This window comes from Wyeomyia smithii, chromosome 1, assembly GCF_029784165.1.
Source record: "Wyeomyia smithii strain HCP4-BCI-WySm-NY-G18 chromosome 1, ASM2978416v1, whole genome shotgun sequence".
NCBI classification, from domain to species: Eukaryota; Metazoa; Arthropoda; class Insecta; order Diptera; family Culicidae; genus Wyeomyia; species Wyeomyia smithii.
In genome coordinates this window covers 176583861-176609796 of record NC_073694.1, presented here as the reverse complement: position 1 = coordinate 176609796, position 25936 = coordinate 176583861, and the positions used below count along the sequence as shown (strand labels likewise).

General features: G+C 42.1%; 6 protein-coding genes across 8 annotated transcripts; 4 read left to right on the top strand and 2 right to left on the bottom strand.

Moving 5' to 3' along the window:
- Window positions 1-800: 800 nt before the first annotated feature.
- LOC129722067 (G patch domain-containing protein 4) lies at window positions 801-2804 on the top strand. Its single transcript, XM_055675294.1, has 3 exons — window positions 801-969; window positions 1036-1406; window positions 1467-2804. Exons 1-3 carry the CDS (start codon window positions 924-926, stop codon window positions 2448-2450), a joined length of 1401 nt encoding a protein of 466 aa, XP_055531269.1. The 5' UTR covers window positions 801-923; the 3' UTR covers window positions 2451-2804.
- LOC129722073 (ER membrane protein complex subunit 7 homolog) lies at window positions 2791-3789 on the bottom strand. The gene is made up of 2 exons (XM_055675307.1): window positions 3103-3789; window positions 2791-3037 (listed from the first exon to the last, which is right to left on the bottom strand). The coding sequence occupies exons 1-2, from the start codon at window positions 3676-3678 to the stop codon at window positions 2906-2908; spliced, it is 708 nt and encodes a 235-aa protein (XP_055531282.1). The 5' UTR covers window positions 3679-3789; the 3' UTR covers window positions 2791-2905.
- A 637-nt stretch (window positions 3790-4426) lies between these two features.
- Window positions 4427-7182, top strand: LOC129722380 (src substrate cortactin). Of its 2 annotated transcripts, XM_055675783.1 has the most exons (7): window positions 4427-4660; window positions 4725-5417; window positions 5491-5601; window positions 5734-5988; window positions 6045-6182; window positions 6242-6640; window positions 6709-7182. In XM_055675783.1, exons 2-7 carry the CDS (start codon window positions 4731-4733, stop codon window positions 6787-6789), a joined length of 1671 nt encoding a protein of 556 aa, XP_055531758.1. In that variant the 5' UTR covers window positions 4427-4660; window positions 4725-4730; the 3' UTR covers window positions 6790-7182. The 2 variants fall into 2 exon arrangements, with proteins under 2 accessions (XP_055531758.1, XP_055531766.1); XM_055675791.1 differs by lacking the exon at window positions 5491-5601 and having other exon boundaries at window positions 4428-4660.
- A 3097-nt stretch (window positions 7183-10279) lies between these two features.
- LOC129722358 (aspartate aminotransferase, cytoplasmic) lies at window positions 10280-22815 on the top strand. 2 transcript variants are annotated; one of them, XM_055675758.1, is made up of 5 exons: window positions 10280-10448; window positions 20322-20531; window positions 21000-21659; window positions 21718-22026; window positions 22087-22815. In XM_055675758.1, the coding sequence occupies exons 2-5, from the start codon at window positions 20423-20425 to the stop codon at window positions 22239-22241; spliced, it is 1233 nt and encodes a 410-aa protein (XP_055531733.1). In that variant the 5' UTR covers window positions 10280-10448; window positions 20322-20422; the 3' UTR covers window positions 22242-22815. The 2 variants fall into 2 exon arrangements, with proteins under 2 accessions (XP_055531733.1, XP_055531726.1); XM_055675751.1 differs by lacking the exon at window positions 10280-10448 and having other exon boundaries at window positions 20112-20531.
- Window positions 17653-19796, top strand: LOC129722372 (zinc finger and BTB domain-containing protein 24-like). The gene is made up of 3 exons (XM_055675771.1): window positions 17653-17821; window positions 17884-18906; window positions 18963-19796. Exons 1-3 carry the CDS (start codon window positions 17804-17806, stop codon window positions 19662-19664), a joined length of 1743 nt encoding a protein of 580 aa, XP_055531746.1. The 5' UTR covers window positions 17653-17803; the 3' UTR covers window positions 19665-19796.
- On the bottom strand, window positions 22547-24755 carry LOC129722394 (synaptic vesicle glycoprotein 2B-like). Its single transcript, XM_055675803.1, has 4 exons — window positions 24489-24755; window positions 24097-24421; window positions 23064-24038; window positions 22547-23009 (listed from the first exon to the last, which is right to left on the bottom strand). Exons 1-4 carry the CDS (start codon window positions 24589-24591, stop codon window positions 22805-22807), a joined length of 1608 nt encoding a protein of 535 aa, XP_055531778.1. The 5' UTR covers window positions 24592-24755; the 3' UTR covers window positions 22547-22804.
- Window positions 24756-25936: the final 1181 nt, after the last annotated feature.

Genomic DNA, 25936 nt, shown 5'->3' with positions numbered 1-25936 from the left:
TCTCTAAAAAAGTTAGCTTTACTAGGGGTACCAAAATTCACAGGATAATGGTTAAAAACACATACATAAGACATACGTAACACTCAGGAAGAAATCTTTCAAAGAAGTTGGTACAAAATGAACTACTCGAATGGTACCACACCCTGAATAAAATTACTGTTTGAGTTGTTTATGAAGGCAGTGTACCTGCGCAGCCCTGCATTTGTCTCGTTCTTACTCGAAAAATGCTGCATTGATTTTGTAAATATCTTTTTGACAGTTCCTTATGGGATTTTCTTTGGGGCTCGATAAGGCCGAGAAAGAGAAAATTCATTTGGTTCATTATTTATCGAGCAGTTTGACAGGGCGAGGCAGGGATACCAAATGTGCAGATTTGTCTGCAAAACGCAGATTTTTGGAGTCCGTGTGCAGATTTCTAGTGATTTGCAGATATTTGCAGTTTTTCCACGATTTCTGCAGATTTTTGTCAGAGTCTCCTTATATTTGCGCAGATTTTCTTAAAATGTGTGCAGATTTTTACAGACTTTTGCCCGCGTGAGCGAAATTTTTTCGGATCACGGGTAGATTTTTTTCAGATTTCCAGCACATTTTTCCGGTTTTTCGAGCAGTTGCAGACATTTTTCAAAAACATCTGGCATCTCTGGGGCGAGGTACGGAGTACTATGGGGCAACGTGTCCAATATACTGAAACTTTCCCAACCTATCCTCCTTGGTTCTTCGGGGTCTTCTTGTATCTCGCTCTCTAGCACTCGAATTTATTTGAAACTTAGTGGCAACCCTGCTAACAAAACTGTCACTGAAGATATCAAAACAAACTGCTCGCTTTTTATTGTTCCACAATCAGATTTCGAACCATGCGTTTAGCGTTTACTAGACCTTTTTTGACCAAATTTCCAATTCGTGCATGTTAAGCCCCGAAAGAAATGGATTTCGCCAAGAACGTTCTCCAAAAATATGGATGGAGAGAAGGTAAGCTGTGTGATTGCCAATATTTGCGTCCTAAGAGATAACCTGGTGAATCTCTCTCATAACCAGGTGAAGGGCTAGGAAAGAACTCGAATGGAATAACCAAGCCGATCAAAGCTAGCTTCAAGTTCAACAACACCGGGTTCGGCGCTAATCCTGCTCAGGAACATACCAACAAGTGGTGGGAACGAGTATTCGATGAGGCAGCCAACAATCTCGTTGTTAGTCCAGCGGGCAGTATTAGTCAACGTGAGAAAGATGCGGTGGAAATTTCCAATAAGAGTTATTCAGTACGGAAACTCAAACAGCGGAGACAAACCGATGGAAAAGCAGACTACTCAGGTTTCCTGAAAGCATCTACTTTATTGACTAATGTAGGTCGAGAAGAAGAACTGGTGGGGCACGTTCGCACGGAGGACATAGAGTTTAAACCGGCGAAGGTAACTTTAATTATTTTTCCGCTATGCAGGATAAGCTAAGATATTGTTCTTCTTTAAAAGGTTTTAACGGATGAGGAACTGTTGGCCGCCTGTGGTGGCCGAACCGCTCACAAAGGTGCCCGGCATGGTCTGAAGTTAGCCGGCAAATTGGCTCGGATAGAGTCCCAGGATAACAAGTTACTTCAGGAACTAGAATCTAAGTCGTTCGAGTCGGTTATTAAAAGTAACGACTGGACAGAAGTGCAAAGGCGGAAGAAGTCCAAGAAGAAAAAAAGAAACGAAGAGAAGTGGGCCGAGCGACACCAGCAAGAGGAGGAAGATGAATTGAAAGATATGGTCCACAATGCAAATTATGTAGTGAAAAAGAATAAGAAAAAATCTAAGGTTGCCAAGCAGGTTGACCTAGGTCTGGCCGATCAGGTAGAAAAATCGATGGGGTTCTTCGAAGCTCTACCGGAAGATGACGGAGTAGAACCAGACCCGCAACCAACGGTGGAAGACGAATTAAAAGAACTGACCAATCGAATCCGTAAATTGGATCACAATTCAGTCACTATTAGAAAAAAAGATAAGAAGAAAAAACGCAAACTAAAGTCTGTATTGCAAACGGATGTTTTCGATGAGAATGAGCAAGATGAATCGATGGATCCGGCAGCGAAATACCGAAAAGATTACAAAAAGAAGCAAAAATTGAACAATAAATTGATTCGTGAGATGGTTAGCGACGAAGTCCCACCGAGCAAAGCTCCGAAGCCAAAAAAGCTTCTTAAATCAGATAGCGATGCTTCGGATAGCAGCGATGAAGAGCAGCAGGATGTTGTTGACAAGATAAACCATCAGCGGCAGAAAATGAAATCTGTACTGCCTCGCATAAAGGTGATAGAAGCAACAGAAGAAGATCAACAAGCCCTGGCGGAACAGTTCAAGCAGCGACATCGCAATCGCAGCAAGCGAGTGGGACGACACCAAGCCAAGAGACCCAAAAGCAAGAAGCGAGACCGCAAAGTGGCTCAGCTAGCAGATGAATTGCTGAAAAACTTGTGATAGATACCGAGTGTGAAATTTTGCAATTTGTTCTATGTACTCTTGCTGGCCTTTTCTAGTGGTTGTAAACAAACTATGGTCAATAATTATCTCTGTAGCATATTTTGGGACTTATTACGGGAGTCACTTCACGGTGAGATGACAACCGTAATGGGTACGGTGAAAGTGATTCCCATTTGATTTGCACGCGTCTTTTTTCACCGTGAGATTTTTTCACTTCGTTCTCACCGCGAGGTGACATCCGTAATAAGCCCCTTTGTAACAGGAATTGTAATGAATGCAATTTTTCATGTTTGTGGTACATTAGGTGCATACAAAAAATTAAATCAAGCAATAAACATTTGATTATTTCAATTTTGTCAATTTTATTTATTCGTCCTTCAACATATTGTTCTATATGTTACAATAAATACATTTGAAAGAATCACACTAAGGGATTAGACTTTCCCAAAAGCCTAGTTCTTCTTCTTGCTCTGTTTACTACCACCGGATTTCGATTTTTCCTTATCCTTAACTGCAGCCGATGGTGCACCACCCGTGAAGAACGATGTAATCATTTCACTGATTTCTGGCATATCGTTTGTCATCTGAAATTTAAAAATGGTTAATCAATCATTCATAGCAAAACTTTTTTTAGGAGTATCGAGCATACCTTGGAAAGGTTCAAATTTTCCATCTCTTTTTTCGTTTCCGGATCACTCATCATTTTGGGCAGTACCAGCATAATAAACAAAGGCAGAATCATCATCAGAACCATCGGATTGAACAAAAAGTCGGTGATTTTCCATTGTTCCCGTTGTTGGAAGTAGCGGAATCGTGTTAGTGCCTTCAGTTTCAACGGATACGGTACCTGCACGACTTGCGAAGGCTGCACATAATTGAGCTTCCGTGCTCGGAATTTACCCTTCGGGTTGATTTCAACGCGCACAGATTCGTAATAGTAGTCTGGGTTTATTATTTCCACCACGTAACTGCCCGACGGAACCGAGCTGATGATAAAGGATCCATCCTCTTTCAGGAAACCCTTGTACTCCCCACCGTTGATGGAGATTTGTGTGTCAATTTGCCAGGCAAGGTCCAATCCACCGAACAGTTCCGGAGGGTACACTTTGCCTTCGATGGTATAGCGGCCAGTTTCATCGTACTCATCAACAGCCGAATCCGCACTCGTACCGGTGACAAAAACGCACGCTACTATTAGCAGCAAATAACACTTGAACTTTTGCATTCTTTGGTACTAGCAGACGGAAAATTTACACTGGTCAGACGATGTAAAAGAAAGTCACAATAAAGAACGTACGATTATCGAGTGAGAATGATTAAAGTCTTTTATCGTGAATGTCAAAGAATATCGAGAGAGCAGTCGAAAATATAATCCGCCAATGTTGAGTTTAAAACTACTCATTAACAGTTTAGCTCGATTACGTTTAGGTTTTAGAAAAAAAAATTAAAGTTTATAATAGGAGTTATTGGAACACTGCCGCGCTAGATGATGACAAAACAATAAAACTAATTGATTAAAGGAAATATTAGCCTAAAATTGAATATGTGCTACATTTTAAACGCTTCATTTGAAACTGTCAATTTTGATATAATTAGAAAACGAGGATATATTTAAAGTGAACTACGTTCAAATGAACTACGTTATGTGTTATATGCATTCTACCGAATATTGCTTTTTTTCGAAACCTGAAGCATCGGATTTCTATTATACATATTAATATTATTTGTACCTTTCAGGTTGATGGCAGGATATAAGTAGCTTTCAGCTTTAGGATAACCGTCCCTATAAACACATAAAAATTGTTTCATAACAATATTTTTCACAAGTTTGAAGTTTGTCGCGATAAATTTCTGTTGAATTAAATCAACAACTGCATTGAACCAAAGAGAAAGTTAAATGTTGACCGCACTTCTTCATTTTCCTCCCACTATTTATACTGCTCACATCTCTCGTGCTGCGAGAATTGACATTTACGCTCTGCCAAGCACCCCGAAGTCAAAAAACTAGAATCACCCGCAAGACTAAACATTCCGTGGCAAATCGGCAAATAGTTTTGTTAATGTTTTCGTTAGTTTTCCGAAAATGTGCTGCTGTTAATCTGACCTAATTTATCGGTAATTATTTGTAGTATGTTGTGTAAAGTCTGTCGTTAAAAGTACAAGCATTTAGAAAGAAAAAAAAATAGAATTGTTTTGTTAAACCACTGGTGAGTCAGCAACAGTGCAGATAAAGAACCACTCCCAATTGATAAAGGCTTTATTTCTGCGTAGATAACGATGTGGAAGTCAACGGCAGGTCGCGATATCGACGTTAACACTTTGGCCCCGGCCGAAGACGATGATTGGGAGACGGATCCTGATTTTGTCAATGATGTAAATGAACAAGAGCAACGCTGGGGCTCGAAGACAGTTGAGGGTTCCGGCCGTAGCGCAGGTGCTATCGACATGCAGCAGCTACGGGAGGAAACTGAAAAAGCCGACGCGGACAAGAAACAGAGAGAGGGTCCCAAGTCTTCGCACGGTTACGGGGGTAAGTTTGGGGTCGAGAAGGACCGCATGGATAAGTCGGCGGTGGGCCATGATCATATCGAAAAAGTGGAGAAGCATGCCTCACAAAAAGATTACTCAACCGGCTTCGGGGGTAAGTTTGGTGTACAAAAAGATCGTGTGGATAAATGTGCAGCCAGCTGGGAGCACAAAGAGAAGGTGGAGAAACACGCCTCACAAAAAGATTATTCCACTGGGTTCGGAGGGAAGTTTGGAGTGCAGAAAGATCGGGTGGATAAATCGGCGCTGGGCTGGGATCATGTGGAGAAGGTGGACAAGCACGAATCACAAAAGGATTACAGCAAGGGCTTCGGGGGAAAGTTCGGGGTTGAAGCCGACCGTCAGGACAAATCTGCCGTCGGCTGGGATCACATTGAGGCGCCGCAAAAGCACGAAAGTCAACTCGATCACAAAGTGGTAAGTAATGCTTCTAAACTAATGGAATTTACTAATGTTTAAAAAAATGGGTTTTATAATGAATTGATTGAAGGGTTTCGGAGGTAAATTTGGCGTACAAACCGATCGCAAAGACAAGTCCGCCCTTGGCTGGGATCATGTCGAAAAGACAACAATGCATGAAAGTCAGATCGATCACAAGATTGTAAGTAATATTGGTTCGAATATTGATGGCTTTTGGGACGGCTTGGTGGTGGTGGTCTCTGCTCAAACAACCTTACTCTGTACCAAATTTATTCTGTGTTCGTTCGGAAATTACCAATAACTTTTTTTCTAGGGTTTCGGTGGCAAATTTGGAGTGCAGAGCGATCGAATGGATAAGTCAGCGCTTGGTTTCCAGGAGCAAGACAAAATTGGCACAAATTATACTAAGGTCAAACCCGACATTGGCTCGGCAAAGCCGTCCAATATTCGGGCTCGGTTCGAGAATTTTGCCGCCTCAGCAGAGGAAGAAACCCGCAAAAAGGCTGAAGAACAAAAACGGATTCGAGAGGAAAAAGATCGGAAGGATAAGGAGGAAGCGGCTAAAAGAGTAATATTGGGAGAATTTAAATGGTTTAATAAAATTACTAAGATTCTTTTTTTTAGAATAATACCACTGAACCTACAAGCGAGCCTAAAAAACCAGAGCGAAAAGGACCTATTAATACTGGTCGCGAGCAAGGCGTAGGAAGCACCATTAGTAACTTTAATAAGCAGCCGGAAACTGCTCCAGAAACAAATAGGGTTAGTAATGTTACTCTTGAGCTAAAGTCAGATAATTTGTTTCACTGTCATTTACACAGAAGGAACAAATTGTACTACCAAAGGAAGATACAAATACCACAACTGTCCAACCGGATGTAATACCTACAAAAATTACGCAAGATTTGCCAAATCAGGAAAAACTAGCAGTTCAGACACAAGCGTTTACGCCCAAAGTTCAACCTCCATTATCGGAGCCGGAGCCGGAAAAACAACCACAAACGGAACCGGAGCCTACGCATGCCGCAATCGACACTGCTACGGAGCAACCTATAGCATTACCGCAGCATGAGGTTGCTCCGGAACACGAAGAGCCTGAGGAATTCATACTGTCCGCTGAAAATCCTGGTGTTCAGGCGATTGCCCTCTACGACTACCAGGCTGCCGCTGACGATGAAATATCGTTTGATCCGGATGATAGAATCACGCATATCGAAATGGTAGGTGTACATACTGGCAATTTTCATTCAGGTTCCAACCTTGCGCTCTCATTTTTTTCCTTTCTTAGATCGATGAAGGCTGGTGGAGAGGATTGTGCAACAACCAGTACGGGTTGTTTCCTGCCAACTATGTGCAACTGATTCAGTAGGTCAGTTCATAAGCGCTCAACATTTCGGGGATTTTTTTTTAAGCCAACTGTTATTCCAACAAGTATTAAGTCTCGAGTAACGGAGCTAGTGGAATATGCATTCAACACATGGTGCCACTTTGGAGTCAGTTTCTTTTTCGTGAAATATGTCAAGTTTTTTTAATGCTGGACAAAGTATGTCTGCCAATCTTCCGAGTTTATTTTCCTTTTTTTTTTGAATAACAGTAGTATATCAATTCAGGACAATTATCAACTGCTAAATTAAGAGCAAAGTGGAAGCTGATGATAGCTCATTGTTGCATCTAGCATTTTATTTTATATGTTTGAAATAAAAATTAACAGGTACTAACAAACTACCGACATCTAGGTAATAAAACATATTTACGTAGGTTATACTTATGCCTACTATTTTTAGAGATTTTTGTGGAAGAAAGAAACCCAACTAGAATCATCAAGAACCAAACGAGTTCTCTTTATTTTTTGAGCAGAAAAAATAACATCATAACAGTCGTCGAAATCAGTGATGGAAATGAGACGAATATGACTGAATCGTCGCTTTGTCTCAAGGGCACACATCATAATCTGAACACATAGTGGCTTAACTTGAATCCTGCATTGGTTTCTCGAATAAAACAGATTCACGACTAGACAATATCAGCCAACGAAGTCGAAGCGAAGCAAGTCGCTCGTTGTTTTTCCTCCCTTCGGAAAAAATAGCAATAGGATAATATAATGCTGACTGAGTAGCAGCAGAGATGCGGTGTGGTGAGAGGGAAAGTATGGTGTAAGTGACTACTTCGGTTGCGTTTGAGCTGAACGAGAGTAAGAGAGCATACACTGTCATTTACTTACTTTTTTGACAAAAAATCATGATCATTAACCAACTGAGTACGAAAAGATGAGAACTATTCGCTTGGTGCACATCGGACGGATAACTTCATATACCGAGTGGTGCAAATTGAGAAATAACAAGAAATGTATCGTGAGAAGGAAAGCAAAGAGTGCACCAACACCGATACTTTAGTGAGTTTTTTATTCCACCAGCTCACCTCGTTTATGGGCTTCAAATGGTGAGTTGACAACCTGAAAGGAGCGTCAAACATAGCTCCGGCCCTCACAAGTTCCTATCTCACACCTCCACGAGTCATATGATTACACTAGACTGCCCGTTGAAACCGTTGGTGTTGCCTGGGCAATGTTGTCATCTGACAAAAGCTTAGTGAGAAGGTGCGACGCGTAACCATATTCCGGTGGTAGAGGAAATGCTTCGCCAACCCTAGCGTCTGTTCACCAAGATGGTGCGGCTCAAACCAGTGTCTGAGAAGACAACAGGATACCAGCCCCCGATTTCCTGGAGGAGGAGGAGGAGGAGGAGGTTAGCCGATTGAAGAACAATAAAGCTGCTGGAGTTGTCCAACTTCCCGAGCTGTTGAAATACGGTGAAGAAACACTAGTTAGAACCGTACACTGGGCCATTGTCAAGATTTGGAAGAAAAAACAAGTACCGGAGAAGTGGATGAAAGGCATTGTGTGTTCCATCTACAAAAAAGGGCGACAAGCTGGTGTGCTGCAATTACCGGGCAATCACTCTGCCGAACGCCACCTATAGGGTACTCTTCCAAATACTCTGCCGTCGGCTATCACCTTTTGCGAAGCAGTTCGTGGGGCACTTCCAGGCGAGATTCATGGGTGCCCTCGCCACCACGGATCAGATATTCGCAGTTCGGCAGGTTATGCAGAAATGCCGCGAATACAACGTGCCCACACACTACTTATTACCACTTAGAGGTTTAAGGCAAGGTAATCGTCTCTCGTGTCTACCGTTTAACATTGCCCTGGAAAGTGTCAGGGGTTGCGTACCATCTTCGGTACTACAGATGGAGAACGGAACGTGGAGAAGGCGAATGAACCACGAACTGCAGGAGCTGCTTGGGGAGCCAGCTATCGTCCACACCGCTAAGATTAGCAGGTTGCGGTGGGCTGGGCATGTCGTAATGATGTCGGACGACAACCCGATGAAGATAGTTCTTGAGACCAATCCGTCCGAGACGAGATGGAGAGGTGCACAATGGGGAAGATGGCTCGACCAGGTGGAAGACGACCTACGGACGCTATGCAGACTGCAGAGCTGGCGAACTGCAGCCATGAACCGTGTGAAATGGAGACGACTCTTACGTACATCAAAGACCACACCACGGCTTGGGACTGTTTGGTGAAGTAAGGTATATTTTCCTTCAAGTATCAAATTATGTGTAATAGTTGTAGATAATTATAGATGAAGAAAAAAAAAATAGATGAAGCTGTAGATAATATTGCGGATAATATATAGGGCGGTTAATTAAATAATAAGAACGATAAAATGTCGGTAAAAGGAAAATATAGTATATTTATTCTGTCCGAAGATGACATGAAGCAAATTGTGACGGCAAATGTAATTGTGCTCTGACAAACGGTACAGAAATAGATGCTCGGGAAGCTACCTTGCCAGCTTCTCGAGCATGTAAAAACCATAAAAGGTTTTTTTTAATAAGGCAATCCACGGGTGGTGTTTTACGGTTTGTATCATGATGAGTAGGTTTGTATGTTTGTTATTGTTGTTGTTTATGATGTTGCAAAACCAAATCACAACCGAACATAAAAACTTTTAATGCCGGAAAAAAATCTAAAGTGATATTTTCAGGGGAGATCTATCTGTCAAACATCGTGTAACCAACATATTCAGCAACATGGCGTTTGTTTTGGTTTTTGTTCTTTTTAGTCATGAAATTGATCGGTGTGATATATTATAGAATTGGAACGTTTTTTATCAAAACGCGAGAAACCGCGGAAAACTTTCATGAATGTGTTGTGTAGTGATATTTTTCTCCCATTTTTGTTCATAGTTACAAACATCATGGACCAACAAACGTCATGGACCAGAGTTGATCTGCGATAACGCACACATATATGAAATTTGACAGCAGTGAATTCCCTCTGGATATTTTATTGTTGTGTGTAAAATTGCCACCCGCGATACTAGAGCAACGGATTGGACAACGTTTATTTTTCACACTTTTCAAGCCGGATTGTACCGTTTGAACATACCAGAGTCAAAAGTTGAAAACAAACTGAAATCAGCTAATTGCTTACAGTGTCGCAAATTTTCACTGTCAATACTAGATTCTCAGTTGAAACTGAAAACTACGAATATCAGTTTCAACACGAACGAGCTGAAAGTGATAATCACTGTCAGCTCCAATCAGTTGACAGTGATAATGCTGACTGGCAGCATTACTGTGATTTCGCACACTCTGTGTTACTTTAGCGATGTTTATGCGGTTGAGGATGTAGATGCTTACCTACTTCATCAACTTCATGCAAAGGATTGTGTGGCAGTATGAACTTGATATAAGCTTTTCATATGTGTGTATCGAGCTCTCGATGAGGTTCGTGATTCGCTCTACCGAACGAGTGCAATCAGTCTTGATCAGCTCGGCATCGCGTGTGGTTCATAAAGAATATCGTCCAGCAAACGAGTTATTAGTTACCACAAAATGGCGACGAAGATGGTTAATCCGCGTGTGCAATAGATTCCCGTAAAACGAAATACTCATTCCGCGAAACCAACGAGGTTTTCAGATATTAAGTGATATTCTCGACCTTGCGATTGAGTCCGGCAGGTAAAAATTTGGCGATGCATTGTAATTAGATTGTGAAAATGTGCTTTCCATATCCAAATTTAATTTCTTCTTGGAAACCTAAATGTTAAGTGAAACGATAAAATTATCTGAGAGCAAAAGTGATTTTGTGCAAATCTGAAAATTAGTGAGGCCAAGGCCGCCATCTTGCTAAAAGTCAGTTTTGTTCAGTTGTTTCCAGTTTGCCTCTCTGGAGAATACACAAGTATAAGTGATATGAGCCAGAAGTGTTCGCTTGCATGCGTGTATGTAAAAACCGTTTACGGTTCGTAAGTTACAAGTGCTGCGGCGAAACTGAGAATTTTAAGAAGCCACCATGTTTTGAGGGTGAATGCGAGGTTCGTGGAACCTGAAGATGTATGTATGGGAGAAAATATTCGGACACTGTGTTTAGTGTAAAAAGAAAAAGGTTTGCTAGTTCGTTACATGAAGCGGGAGTAGCAGTGCAACCGTGAGAGTGTATACAGTAGGCCTATAGTTTTATGTACTTACGCACATAATGGTTTTGCGCTTCTCTTGTATTCAAGCGCTGTCGGCTTAGGCTACTGTCATACTGAGGCGTCAAATGAAGCGAAGCGTTGAGCGTTTGAGAAGCGGAATAAACAGAAGCGTTGGGTGAAGCTTCCTATGACATACTGGAGCGAGCGTCGCAAATGCGTTGTGTTGTCATATTCCTAGATTCCAGTAGCGGTTTTATTTGAAGGAAATATGAATTCGTCCAATGAAGATTTTTTTGCTTTTTCAAGCCCGGAAAATTACGTTTTAGTAAACATAGAGATTTTTTCATGAAATAAAATAATATTACTGAAGTGAGTTGCGCTACAGACGTAGTAAAAAATATAAGAAATTATTCTGAATCTTAAACCCGTTGACCCCGAGCAACGTTCAACTAGTTTATAATATCTGTTAGGATTTCAATAACCCAGCTAGTTACTCAGCGGCTTGCATTTTCGCGACCAAAGAAGTTCAGCATGCTAAATTTCTGGCCATTCAAATCAAAACTCAACAATATCAATCAATAATATCAGTGCTATTTTCCCGACGACCTGAAAATTTTTCCCGATAGTATTTTCTATCCGACTTTTTTTCTTTTTTAGAAATAAGACCAAAATATAGCAAATATTATGTACCTGGCGATATCAGGTTTAGTCTGAACATGGATTTACTGCACAACCCTCTTCTAAACATTTTAACATTTTCTAAACGAAAATGTATTTTATTTGCTTTTTTCAATTACCAAACCAAAACAAAGCAAATATAAAGCACCTGGCGATAAAAGATTTAGTCTGAATATGGTATTACCGCGTACATATACGCGCGTCAAAACACTACTCGTTCTGTTTCGCCGCCTCTATCGACGCGTCTTTGCCGCTCCAGTATGACCGGTTTGAGCGTTTCATATAGACGTTCGAAGAAGTAGCTCGGACGCTTTTGCGACGCTTCTTGCTTCGCTTCATTTGACGCCTCAGTATGTCAGTAGCCTTACTGAAGGTGGTGTAGCTGCTTATGTGAGTAATTAATGACGCTATACAAACCAGGTATGTGGGTAGAATTGAACATAAATGAATTGGAAACCTATCGTGTGCCGATAACACTGGATTTATACGCAGTAGTTCATCGTTTTTTTTTTTTGCTTCGGCTATTTTTACTTGATAACCCTGACATTCGCAGAGAATGAAAGAAAAAAAGATTGCTTGCGAGATGATAATCAAAATTTGGTTGTTTCGAAAAAAAAACAAAAAGGATAACAGCAAGTTGATGTTTGAATCAGCCACCTATCAGGGGTTTGAAAATGAATGCAAATGCAAGATCAGAAAAATGTTTAAACGAAAAAAAAAGTGATAAACAAATAATTAAAGAATCCAATGATATAAAAAAATCTTTGGAAGTATGTTCACGTTTAAAATAAATGACGCTACCAAATGGTCGCTGTGTAATGAAGGGTGGTAAACCAAAGAGTGCGTTGAACATATTAAACATACTGTTATGAATGACCTTGATATTGATGTCGAGAGAATTATTAAGTAATTAGTGGTGTGTCGATCCGCTTTTAAATGCTGCGGAATGTGGATCATTGCGTGAATGAAACGAAATTATATTAAATGAAATTGGTTAAACCGCACCTGTATGTTTCAGAGTAAGAAAGTTTAATTCAAATGAATTTGAAGTTTGAAAACTAGTATAGACAAAAATAAAACCTAATGGTGTTGTTTTTTTTTTGTACAGTTGATGTGATTATGATATGAAAAGCACACACATATATATTTATATATACTTATATAAAGAGGAATACTCAAATGAACATTACGAAACAAGAGTGAATTCAGCTCAATTGAAAAATTATGTATCGATATTATTGACAGATTCGACAAACATGATCGAGCCACAGATGGAAGGGATTCCCCTCGAGGTGTCCCCAGCGATAATACAACAGAATCTATCGTTCTTTAGTCCGGCATCGTACAATTTACCACATTTTAAATAAAAACATTTACCGCCATCCGAGATCCGGAATGCATGGGGGTCATGGATTCGATGGTTCGAGACAGTCATGGCAGCTGCAAAAATCACAGATGGCCCAGGTCGTAAAATGCAGCTACTAGCAATGGGAGGCCTAGAATTGCAAAGTGCATTCTACAGTATTCCTGGATGCGACTTGGATGATGGCGATGACGACCCAACAAAAGATCCGTATGTTACGGCGAAAACGAGCTTGACGGAATATTTCTCACCGAAGCATCATGAAAGTTTCGAAAGGTTTCTGTTCTGGTCAATGATACCTGGTGAAAGTGAAACCATCGAAAAATTTGCTCTTAGGGTACAGCAAAAAGCTGAAAAGTGTTCTTTCGGAAAAACGGAAAGTGAGAGCAGGCACACTGCAGTGGTGGATAAAATCATTCAATACGCATCGGAAAATCTGCGCCAGAAGTTGCTAGAAAAATAACACCTGACCCTCGACGAAGCGATTAAAATTATCAACGCTTATCAGTCTGTGAGGTATCAATCGGCTAAAATGAATCCAAAGTCGATAGGAGGTTCGATAAATTCGCATAGAGATGTGGGAGAAAGTTTAATCAATCGGCTTTACGAGAACACCATGAAAAAGTCCGGACCCAGAGAAAACGCCTTGTGCCCTCGTTGTGGATATGATCGTCATCAAGATGTAAAGCGTTGCCCAGCTCTCAATAAAAAGTGTAATGAATGTGCGAAGCTTGGTCACTTTTGGTCTATGTGTAAGACTAAGAACACAAGCAATGTCGTTAGTATTTGTACATCAACCTTCTTTAACAGTTAATTGTTCTTTAAAAAAAAAAAACAATGTTCGTTTCATATTTTTCTATTCACATTGATTAGGGTTCGTTTGATCGGAAACGCAAAGCAATTATTGAAAATGGTCAGGGACCGTCGCGCCCGCCGAAATATTTCAAGTCAGTTTACCGTGTCGATGACCGTGAAGCAGAGTCGAAATCTGAAGAATTTCCGGTATATAATGTGGGAGACGCCGACGAATTGATAACATGTTGCATTGGAGGAGTCGATATCACAATGCTTATCGATTCAGGATCCAAACATAACTTGATTGATGATACAACGTGGGAGCTTATGAAATTGAGGGATGTGAAGATATACAATGAAAGATTCGATAACGAAAAACGATTTCTGGCGTATGGCCGTGTTCCGTTGAAACTTGTCACGGTGTTTGACGCAGATCTGGAGATAAAGGCCGGAGAAAGGCTATTGACAACGACTACCTCATTTTATGTGATTGAGAAAGGTCAGCAACCCTTATTAGAAAAGGTAACCGCACAAGAAATTGGGGTACTCAGAATCGGATTGCCTAGTGAGAACACCGTCAGTAGAGTAGATGCAGTCAAAGAACCGTTTCCCAAAATGAAAGGGATAAAACTGACTCTTCCCATCGACAGAACGGTTCCGCCTGTTATTCAACCTCTCCGCCGCTGTCCAATTCCACTTTTGCAACAAGTTGAATCAAAACTAAAGGAGCTGTTGCAGCTCGACATTATCGAAAAGGTCATGAAGCCAACATCCCCTCTAGTCCCTATATTAAAAGACAATGGTGAGCTACGATTGTGTCTAGATATGCGGAGAGCTAATCAGGCCATTCAGAGACTCAACCACCCATTACCAATCATTGACGATTTACTTCCGAGGTTCAGGAATGATACTCTTTTCACTACATTAGACATAAAGCAAGCGTTTCACCAAGTGGAATTAACGAACGACTGCCGTGACGTGACAACGTTCATAACAAACTGGGGTCTTTTGCGATACAAGCGGCTACTCTTCGGAGTAAATTGTGCACCTGAGTTGTTTCAAAACTTAATGGAAAGCATCCTCGCCGAATGTGAAAACACGGTGGTATTCATCGACGACATTGTTATCTTCGGATCCTCTGAGGAAAAACATGATTCGGCTGTGAAGCAAACCCTAAATGTCCTGAATCGCTACGGCATTCAATTAAATGACCACAAATGTGAGTTCAAGCAAGAGAAGATATCGTTCCTAGGACATACGCTCTCATCGAAAGGAGTTGCACATACAGAGGAAAAAGTCAGCTCGATTTTGCAGTTTAGAGCACCGCAAACTAAGGAGGAGTTGAGGAGTTTCCTGGGACTGGTGACTTACGTGTCACGCTTTATTCCAAATTTGGCCACTGTGAGCTGCCCTCTTAGAGAGTTACTGAAACGGGATACAAAATTCGACTGGAAGTCAAAACACCAGGATTCATTTGATGAGCTAAAACGAATTATAGGATCTATCAACCACTTAGGGTATTATGATCCCAAAGACATGACATTGCTGGTCACTGATGCGTCGGGCGTCGGCTTAGGTGCCGTGTTACTGCAGTTCAAAAACGATCAGCCAAGAGTAATTGGTTATGCATCGAAAAGTCTCTCGGAAACCGAGAAAAAGTACCCTGCGATTGAGAAAGAAGCTCTCGGAATCGTTTAAGGTGTGGAACGATTCAGGATTTACCTTTTAGGGATATGTTTCGAGCTTGAGACTGATCACCGACCCTTGGAGACTCTTTTTACGGCTACTTCTCGTCCTACGGCCAGAATTGAGCGCTGGATGCTACGCATTCATGCATTCAAGTTCAGGGTAGTCTACCGTAAAGGATCAGCCAATTTGGCTGATGCCCTTTCTAGACTCGGGGGTCATGTTCATGACAACCAGTGGACTGATGAGTGCGAAGTTTTTGTCCGTCATTTTTCGGCTAAGGCCTTGTCAACACTATCCAGTGTAACAAACGAAGAAGATTATGATGACAGAAGCCATCATCCGAACTATCCAGGAGGCGGCTGCCGTCGAAATTGGGGAAGTTATTCGAGCAACAGCTCAAGACAGAGAGATGCAGAAATTGAGCGAATCCATCGCCAATGACTCGTGGGACCGAGAGGATTTGAACCAATTCGCCCCATTTCGACATGAATATACTTATGCCAATTCTCTGATTTTGCGGGGATCGAAACTGGTCATCCCAATGAGCCTACGCTCAAGGATGCTCCAGTTAGCCCACGAAGGACACCCAGGACAAACTTTAATGAAACGCCGCTTACGAGAAAGGTGCTGGTGGCCTGGCATCGACCGAGCTGCTATTAGTGCTTGTGAAGCTTGCGAAGGATGCCGTTTGGTTCAACTTCCTGATCCGCCTGAACCAATGACTCGGCGATCCCTACCAGATCGTCCTTGGGTAGATATTGCCATCGACTTTCTCGGACCAATGCTATCAGCAGAATACATTCTCGTTGTTATTGACTTTTACAGTCGCTATATGGAACTTGAAATAATGTACAAGATTACAGCTTCTGAAACAGTCAATCGATTGAAGCGTATTCTTCGTGTTTGGGGTCCGCCAAGAACAATAACACTAGACAATGCTAAACAATTTGTGTCAAGTCAGTTGGAGGATTATTGCAAGACAAAGGGAATCCACCTTAACCATACTTTGCCTTATTGGCTACAAGCCAACGGCGAAGTTGAACGCCAGAATAGATCGTTGCTAAAAAGAATGAAAATCGCGAACGCCCTATACAACGACTGGAAGGCCGAACTTAACAACTATTTGGAGCTATACAATAATACATCCCATACCATTACGGGCAAAGCCCCAAGTGAGCTTTTGCAGAATCGAAGATTGCGCACTAAAATACCGTGTGTCGAAGACCTGAAAGCTATTCCTCCCAGTAGCGATTTCAGGGACCAGGATCACGAGAAGAAAATGCTTGGAAAACAGAGAGAGGATGTGAAGCGTAGAGCAAAACCGAGCAATATCTCGGTTGGAGACACAGTCCTCATGAGAAATATGTGCCCGACGAACAAGTTGTCTACGAATTTCCATAAGGAGAAATTTATCTAACTAGACAAACAAGGTTCTCACGTAACGGTTCAGAGCAAGGACACTGGTAAAACATATGGCCGCAATACAGCACACCTGAAGGCTATTGCTGATCCTGTGGCCATTGACCCTGACGACCAGAATCCAAAATCCGGTTCATCGACATTAACACCTTATCCAAGAGATGCTGAGGATTTAGTGGAATCGACGACCGACTCAAGTGTTGATCCGGTTGTGAATCCGGACACTACCGAGCCATCGTTACCAGCAGTCCCAGTGAGACGATCGGCAAGGATACCTAAACAGGCAATCTACAATCCATAAAGATAAGTATTAATCTACTTGTAATTACATTAATTATATGAATACATATTAAATAAATACCTCGAAGAAAGGGGAGATGTGGCAGTATGAACTTGATATAAGCTTTTCATATGTGTGTATCGAGCGCTCGATGAGGTTCGTGATTCGCTCTACCGAACGAGTGCAATCAGTCTTGATCAGCTCGGCATCGCATGTGGTTCATAAAGAATATCGTCCAGCAAACTAAAGTTATTAGTTACCACAGATTGGTTCAGTTCAAATAATTTCGACATTAATAAAGTTATATCATTTATATCACTGACATGATTTGCACTGAAAATTTACACGAGTTACACTCAATATCAGTGTGATGAGAGTGAGAGTAAAATTGCTGTTGTATCAATTTCATTTCGCCGTGTCGAAATTTCGCAACACTTTTCGCAATTGTCTCGTGGATTGGGTGGATTGCCTTTTTGATTTACAGCCCAAGAACGTATTTAACGCATGGCCCACATTACTCTATCGCTGAGTATCGCTGTACTTCAACTGTGCCCAACCCTGAACAGCTGTGACTGGGCTAAATGGAAATAAACAGTAAACAACAATCTTGCATTGAAATCGGTTCTAGGTTTTATTTTTTGCCTATGGCGTATTATTGTAATACCACATCAACATGGATAGTTTAAATCAGGTAATATAATAATTTCTTTAAACTCCAAACTCAACATTACTTTGAATCGCTACCCCAACCAGCCGATGAACATTGCCGAGTACAATAATCTCATCACCAACATAATAGAATCGGCTGTTGATGAATTGATTCAGAAGCGCGAATCGTCCGGGGTAACGCTTGGGTACGACAATGGCAGCGGAATATCCGGTCATGAGTTGTTACTCTTGAACATTTGTCGCCTGTGTGCTAAGGAGGAACCTCGCCTGCTGGACCTGTCCGAACTTCATCTAATTCTGATCGCTGAACTGTCGATCAATGGAATCGAGAGCAGCGTTGGTTGTACGAAAATCTGTCCCAGTTGTGCTGAGTTTCTTGGTCGCATTCGAGAGTTCCGTTACCGTTGTGAGGAAGCTCAAAAACGAATCGGTTTGCTGTTGACGGAGAGAAATGTCATTTCTGACTTTCTCAATCTAAACTTTACCAAGCAGGAAGAACACTATGAAGGTTTTAGTCCGCCCCCGGATTCTCAAGCGGAAAAACCTGCTTCTGTCATGGATGCATTCAATGATTTAGCCAGTAGTTCTTCTGAACAATCAGAACCAGAAATTCCACCCGTGCCGAAACCCGTAAGGAAGACCAAACGAGAGAAAAAGTCTATTAAAAAGGGAGACTTAAAAACGCTGAACAAGCAGCCAGACTCACGACGGCGGGTTGTAAACGGAAAACTCCAATGGGTCTGTCTGGATTGTGAGGAAGTGTTCCAGAGTTGTACTAAGCTGAAGAAGCATCGACAGACATGTAAGCTTGTGGGCACAGAGAACTCAAAACGTTTAGGTTCCTTTACCTGTGAGATTTGCGGTCAAACCTTGCCCTCGCTGATGGGCTTGCGAGTACATCTGCACAAACACAGTAAAGCCCGACTAGAGTCGGATTCTAAAAGTAAGGAGGAACCAAAATCTCCTCCACCAGTACCTAAAAAAGCGGTATGTCATGTATGTGGAAAAGCCTTCAACGGTGCGAGTTCCCTTAGATCGCACCTGGTGTTTCATGACCAAGAAAAACGCATGGAGTGTCCGGTTTGTAAAAAGAAGTTTTTTAAGTTGGTAAGTTCTTATGTTATGAATCGAGGGGCACACAATTTTACTTGATATTATTTCAGTATCGTTTGAAGGATCACATGAATTGTCATACGAATGTCCGTCGGTATAGTTGCACGATATGTGGGAAAGCATTTTTTACCAAAGGAATTCTGTACAAACATACACGTCTGCATGAGCAAAATTTCCGTAAACATCAGTGCAGTATATGTCCCATGCGTTTCCCCCATCCTTACCAGCTCCGGTCGCACATGATGATTCATACGGCAGAGTATCCACACGGTTGCAAACTCTGTCCCAGTAAATTTCGATTTTCGTGGGATCTTAAAAAGCATATCGCTAAATCTCATCCTCCTTTACTGGAGGAGGAATGCGGCACGCTACCGGAAGCCGCCTCAGCATTGCCCCAACCCTTGGAGGAACTAATTGCCGAACCTCTACTGCAACCGTCGTTGTTGGCTTTGGAACCACTGTCGCCACCACCCCACACGGACCCGACAGTAATGAGCCTGATGGAGGAGGAACAGCAACACGACGACCTATCGGTAATGCTAGCGGATATACCACCGCATCAGCAATCCGAACTCACCCCCTCGCTAGCGGCCGTGCAACCTGTACTAGCGGAGCATCCATTCGACACGGACAACTTGCTGGATGATGCCTCGCGGGATTTTACAAGTGACTGCTTCCCGTCGGACCATCACCTGAATGGGGGCCACCATGCGGGACCGGATGACGATTTTTATTCCTTCATGGAGTGTTGAAAAAATAAAATTTTAGCTCAAAAAAGCTGTTATAATTTCTTTATAGATTTTTGCTAACGTTTTTCGATTCTAAAAAATTATTAAATTATGTTTCCGAGTTTTTAAGTAAAATACTGGCTAGAAAAACATAAATGTCACGTTGAATTTTATTATTGGCGCTTAGAAAATGCTAACGCTCAAACTAAAGTTTCGCAGTCACTAATTACATACTCTCTTTGGTTTAACGGATTTCGTAATTTATTTTTTTAATTTTAATCAAAGAAATTAAGCGATTTTTCATGTTTCTCACAATATTGCGAAAATCGTACAAAAATATTCGCAGCAGAATAACTTGTCACGTACATGTGGCAATAGAATAACACCACCCTAACACCGTTATGTGTTACGTGTGTATACGTACATACATATTTTAGATTTTATGTACTTTTGCTGCTTCGAAACTCTTCACAATCATATTTATTTCATTGTTTGTTATCATCTCGGCAGAATCGCATCGCACTAAACGCTCATCGTTTGTTTTTTGTCTCGGTACTTGTATTTGTCACGGTTGTCACTAGTGCGACGAAATTATCATATAGGAGAGCGTCTCACCTTTCATATTTTCATTTTTGCCGGCCGCACGTAACAAACACGCAAGTGAACTCGCAACTTTCACAGGTTCATCAGTCCCCCGAAGCGAAAGGAGAAGATAAGTTGATTATACAATCGGCAGTTCAGGCCATTTTGTGCTCCAGTGTTACGAATCCAATACCGCTGGAATGAGTCTATTCGCCGGAGTCGAAGTTGGACCTCCCGTCGAGGTTTTTGCCCTAAACCAAGCTTGCGTGAAAGATTCCAATCCGAACAAGGTCAATCTTGGAGTTGGAGGTAATTGTTTTACTTGTTTTAGTCAGGGTTTAGTATCGTATAACGATAAATTATTTGCATATACATTCTATACATTCTATAACAATGCTGGCTCACACGAGTATACATTTTTGCGACGGGCTGGAGTAAAGTTGTGGAATTAATTTGCCGAAGTTACTGAAGGTCACACGTAGGTCAAAGCAATAAAGTTTGCTAAATTTTAAAGCGTGATAATTTTGATAAGTTTTATTTTGTTTCATATTCATATGTATATGCGAAAAAAAATCACTTGCACATATCAAAGTGAAGGATGCGGTAATCGCCGTGAAGTGACTTGTAAAACCCAAAAACAATACTTCTGTGCATATTTTTAGAACGACAGTAGATAATGTGAGAACAGAAAGCTTAGCAACAACCTCTTATCGGTCGAAATCAGGAGTGCTTGACACGTCAGAAGATATTTATTTTAATTGCTACCGCAAATTTCAGCCTACCGCACCAATGAGGGCAAACCATGGATCCTTCCGGTAGTGAAGAAAGCAGAAGCGGCCATCGTGGCCGACGGCAGCTTGAACCACGAGTACCTGCCGGTGCTTGGTACGGATGGTGTAACGAACGCTGCCAGCACTCTGCTGCTGGGAGAGGACTCCGACGCTATCCAGAGTAAACGAGCCTTTGGGGTGCAAACTTTGTCCGGAACGGGTGCCTTGCGAGTGGGTGCCGAATTCTTGGCGCGCATTCTGAAGCGAACCACTTTCTACTATTCGTCGCCTACGTGGGAAAATCATCACAAGGTGTTTGTGTATGCCGGCTTCACGGAACCACGAACCTATCGCTACTGGGATCAGGAACGGTGTGGAATCGACTTCGAAGGGATGATTGCCGATTTGAAGGCTGCACCGAAAGGATCTGTCATCATTCTCCATGCGTGTGCTCATAACCCCACCGGTATCGATCCGTCACAGGAACAATGGAAGCAGATCGCTGATGTTTGCGAGCAGAAGAAACTGTTCCCGTTCTTTGATTCGGCCTACCAGGGTTTCGCCAGCGGCGATCCGAACAAGGACGCGTTCGCAGTGCGATATTTTGTTGAACGGGGCTTCGAGTTGCTTTGCGCGCAAAGCTTTGCCAAAAACTTTGGATTGTACAGTGAGTATCTTAAGTTTTGTATGATTATCATGACGATTGTCCTAAACATTCACCACAGACGAACGCATTGGAAATCTAACAGTCGTCCAGAAGAGCTCGGCAACCAGCGCTGCAGTAGCGTCACAAATTACGCTACTGATTCGTGGAATGTACTCTAACCCACCGGCTTTTGGAAGCAGAATCGTCAGCCTGGTGCTGAACGATGCTTCACTGCGTGCTGAATGGATGGAGTGCATCAAAACAATGAGCTCACGCATTATCGCCATGCGGAAGGCATTGTACGATGAGTTAGTCGCGCTGAAAACGCCTGGAACTTGGGAGCACATTACCAATCAGATTGGAATGTTCTCCTATACGGGTCTAAATGGTGAGACTGGTTTGTCATGTGGTGAGGTTTTCTATTTCAACTGTGTTCTTTGTTTTACAGAAAAACAAGTGGAAATCTTAATTAAAGAGTACAGCATCTACCTTTTGAAGACCGGTCGAATCAGCATGTGCGGCCTGAACGAAAACAATGTCAAATACGTCGCTAAAGCGATTCATGATGCGGTCACTCGGCCTAGTAATGCTTCTAAAATTTAAATTGTCGTGATCAACTCGTTCCTGTGTAATGATATATTCTTGGTTTCCTTCTAACGTATGAGCATTTTGAGGCGTTTAACGCGTGTACTAGATGGCAAAGCTTTACTATGTTTCCAAATCAAATCAAGCGTAGTTTTAGTGTAAAAGAAACAAAGTCTTCTCCACTGTTGTATAGTATATAGATGTAGCTTATCACTTAGACAGAACATCAGACCAATATTACCGAGAACAAAACCGGATTTGAAGTGAAATACAGTGTACAAATTTTTCAAAACAATAGCATTTTCGTAGGGACTAACTTTGCTAGCCGTAATTTTGTTAACAACGATACTAAACCAACATCTTTTATCGGGCAACAATGGTTCTTATTCCAGTTATACACACGCATTAAGAATACATTTGAAAGCATTAACTAAAACAGCAATTCAGCATAACAGTAACAGAAGCCGATCGTCTCAATACATGAATACATTCTAGACCAACGTTAGAGACAATCGGCTTTAGAACTGTGACCTAGTTTTAAAATGGTAAAGTGATTAAATCACAGTAATACAAACGTTTTTTTATTCTGGTACTTTCGGTTCTTTCTTCGTTTCACACTCTTTTGTGTTCGGAATGAAAAAGGATAGTACAGCACAGAGCAGCAAAATGAGTCCTGAGATCTCGAAGGTCCATTCGCAGTGAGTATCCAGCATGAGACCAAGCATATTTGCTCCAAGCACCCCTCCTAGCCGGCCAAACATCAGCGCTATACACACGGCCATGGCCCTGGAAAAGTTTTGTTTGTTTATTCGAGACATCGAAGATCTGCTTTAAACATACCTCAAACTAGTGGGGTACGCATCGACTATAACGGCGTTCACAACGCTGCCACTGAAGCCAGCCATCACCAGTATCATATAGAGCCACATCGAGGCTAACGGAACAGTCAGTACGGCTATCAACGCTCCCGCTATTCCACAACCTAGAAACACGAACACTAAGATGGCTAGCTTACCGACTTTGTTTATGATTACACCAATCAATGCAAATCCTAACGCGTATATCACTTCCAGAATGAATGACAGCCCGTATGTAGTAACATCCAATGTTTGCTTGCACTCCATCATTACCTGTGATTCAACCATTGTTTCGGGAGTTTGCTTGTAGACAACGCTACACAAACTAACATTGTTGAATCCAGCCGCACGCGTTTCTACCATCTTATTCAGTATTTCCGGGAAAAACATGTACATCCCATGCGAGGTGAAATACGTTCCAAAATGCAGAAAGCACACAATCATCGATATTTTCAGATATGGTTTCTTGAAGAGAGGAGCCGTCTGATCCCAGACGAGTCTCATCGTGGCCCGAAATCCTTTCGAGCTACTCAGCACCGCACGGCGTTCTTCGAACTGTTTATCAGCTTCGTCCGCTACGATAGAACTAATCGGAAGGCGTGCCGCCTTCTTGCCTGAATTGATACGATGCATCCATTGGATAGTGTGAATGGTCTGCTGGAACTTGCCCTGGTGCAGTTCAAACTTTGGGCTTTCAGGCAACCACCACAAGGCCACCGCACTTACCAAACCCGGTAAGCCGCAAACAACTAGAAACAAACGCCACGGTCGATAAATTACGTCTAGAAAAGGAATTATCAACTCCCATTCCTGATTGATTACAGCGAAGGCGATTCCTGGAAGCAGTAGACAACCAATGCCAAATATAAACGAAGCTCCCATGATCGCACGCGATCGGTTGCGATCGTTATGAAACTCTCCTAAATACGCGTAGATTGTAGCCGATGAACCCGAAACACTGCCAAAAAAATTAGAACTCAATGTGCAAGAAAACTGTTTCCTTATCGGTTACTTACAAAAATCCAGCCAGAAATCGAAACAGCCTTATTGACCAAAAGTGCGTCGCAAAGCTAGACAACGTAGTCGCGATGAACGTCAGACAAAGCGTTGGAGCAATGACCTTTCGGCGTCCCATGGTATCCGCCAGAAAGCCCCATAAATGTGAACTAACGATAACTCCCACGAATCCTACCGCACTAAGCACTCCCTTCTCCTTGGTTGACAAATGCAGATCACACTCTGCCACCGCGATCACGTAGCTGATACCAAGAGTTTCCAACAGGAAAGCTGTCAGTATCGTTCCTGCTATGATGATAAGGACGTAGTTGATTTTGCCAAACTCTATTTTCGGAAAAAAACGAAGTACGTTATCGATCGTTACCTAACGGCAACGGGACTGTTTACTCACCTATCATTGAGAGAGCATCGTCGAAAGTGGTACTACCCGCAGTTTTGAAATCCTTCGGATGTTCCGGATCACCGGTGGGTGTTTTGACCTCGAAACTTTCCATCACTAATATCTGTAGAACTTCGACTGCGGTTGTGAACTACTTCTACCTTCTTAAATGGCGTGATACTTCCGAAAAGTAAACCGTTCCGTTTACATTAGCGGCATGGTTCTTCATCGAATAGGGTTTATCTTTGGGCAGCATCTTTATCTCGTACTGCTTTGGAATGCCGTTATGATAATTTTAGAATGTTGCAACCTCTATTCGCCACTTACCGAGACAGGACGCCGTGATTACAAACTGTAAATCAACGCCGCGGAAAGTACACATGTATGACATGGTTTGTAAGCTGTCTGTAGAATCTACTATTTGGTCTGTTTCTTCCTAGGAGTTCCACTTTCACAAGTTGTGAAACACTCATGGAACAGATGATGTGTATGTATGTATGTAGTTTGTAGCCACCATCAGTTCAAGGCTTTGCCTATGGATGCAACATGGAGCAGATGATGTGCACTACAAATCTATATCGACAGGAGTCGCAGTTGGTCCATTCGTAAAGTTCTAGAACAATTGATTTTTTTCTAAAACAAACTTGAATTTTGGACAACCATTAATCTTAAAACAACCATTAAACTTAATTCAATAAAAAATAATCATATCGTAAAAGATGGTTTATTTGTAGACTCCAGCACCATTGCAAAATGTATAGCTCTAACAACATCTCATGACTGTCACAAAATGAATTTTATTTACTCGGTTGAAGAGGCTTCGAAGTAATCAAATCACTTTCTGAAATTTTCCATTTTCTTATTCTGGTAACTTCAGCTTTAGGTGGCTAGACAATGCCGCCACACTGTGCCTTCCGTAGCTGTGATTTATAATCTGCCATCAGAGCCGACATGTTAAGTACCGGCTAGTGGTAAATAGTCACTATCAACATAAAAAGACCATTCCGTCCCGAACGCTCGGCAATAACGGACGCATTAAGTGGTTGTCTCGCTATAAAACCGATGTTGTGTAGAAAAAATCGAAAAAGGCATTGCTTACCCGGTCGCGTTTCAAAGAGTGCGGAGTGCGGTGTGAAGATAATCTGATAATCCGCAGTGAAGGTCATCCTGCTATTGTGCTTTAGTGGTGTCGCTGCGCAGCTGCCCGTTCCAGCACCGAAAGACTCGGTGGTTGTTCTATTGAAGACAACAAAGAAGAAGAGGTACGTGTTTCTTTGCCACTGTACTGTTGCGCTAGTTTGAGAGCAATGGATGTGGATCCTTTAGCCCCCGATCCCCCGTCTCCGAACCCACCCGACCCTGTCCTTCCTGTTCAGTCTCCGTCTGTCCCTGCTTTAATCAATCCTCGTCCCAGGCTTTACCCAGACGGATCAACGGGTCCACTGGTCCTTTACATGAGG

Bases quoted from the DNA above. Each gene is read 5' to 3' on its own strand.
- LOC129722067 (XM_055675294.1), top strand. From the start codon at position 924: ATGGATTTCGCCAAGAACGTTCTCCAAAAATATGGATGGAGAGAAG. The intron at 970-1,035 runs GTAAGCTGTGTG...TCTCATAACCAG, and splicing joins AAAATATGGATGGAGAGAAG to GTGAAGGGCTAGGAAAGAAC. The intron at 1,407-1,466 runs GTAACTTTAATT...CTTCTTTAAAAG, and splicing joins TAGAGTTTAAACCGGCGAAG to GTTTTAACGGATGAGGAACT.
- LOC129722073 (XM_055675307.1), bottom strand. From the start codon at position 3,678: ATGCAAAAGTTCAAGTGTTATTTGCTGCTAATAGTAGCGTGCGTTTTT. The intron at 3,038-3,102 runs GTATGCTCGATA...TTTAAATTTCAG, and splicing joins AAAATTTGAACCTTTCCAAG to ATGACAAACGATATGCCAGA.
- LOC129722380 (XM_055675783.1), top strand. From the start codon at position 4,731: ATGTGGAAGTCAACGGCAGGTCGCGATATCGACGTTAACACTTTGGCC. The intron at 5,602-5,733 runs GTAAGTAATATT...CTTTTTTTCTAG, and splicing joins GTCAGATCGATCACAAGATT to GGTTTCGGTGGCAAATTTGG. The intron at 5,989-6,044 runs GTAATATTGGGA...TCTTTTTTTTAG, and splicing joins AGGAGGAAGCGGCTAAAAGA to AATAATACCACTGAACCTAC.
- LOC129722372 (XM_055675771.1), top strand. The intron at 18,907-18,962 runs GTAAGTTCTTAT...ATATTATTTCAG, and splicing joins AAAAGAAGTTTTTTAAGTTG to TATCGTTTGAAGGATCACAT.
- LOC129722358 (XM_055675758.1), top strand. From the start codon at position 20,423: ATGAGTCTATTCGCCGGAGTCGAAGTTGGACCTCCCGTCGAGGTTTTT. The intron at 20,532-20,999 runs GTAATTGTTTTA...CGCAAATTTCAG, and splicing joins GGTCAATCTTGGAGTTGGAG to CCTACCGCACCAATGAGGGC. The intron at 22,027-22,086 runs GTGAGACTGGTT...TTTGTTTTACAG, and splicing joins CTCCTATACGGGTCTAAATG to AAAAACAAGTGGAAATCTTA.
- LOC129722394 (XM_055675803.1), bottom strand. From the start codon at position 24,591: ATGGAAAGTTTCGAGGTCAAAACACCCACCGGTGATCCGGAACATCCG. The intron at 24,039-24,096 runs GTAAGTAACCGA...TTTTTTTGGCAG, and splicing joins CGATTTCTGGCTGGATTTTT to TGTTTCGGGTTCATCGGCTA. The intron at 23,010-23,063 runs GTATGTTTAAAG...AAACTTTTCCAG, and splicing joins GCGTACCCCACTAGTTTGAG to GGCCATGGCCGTGTGTATAG.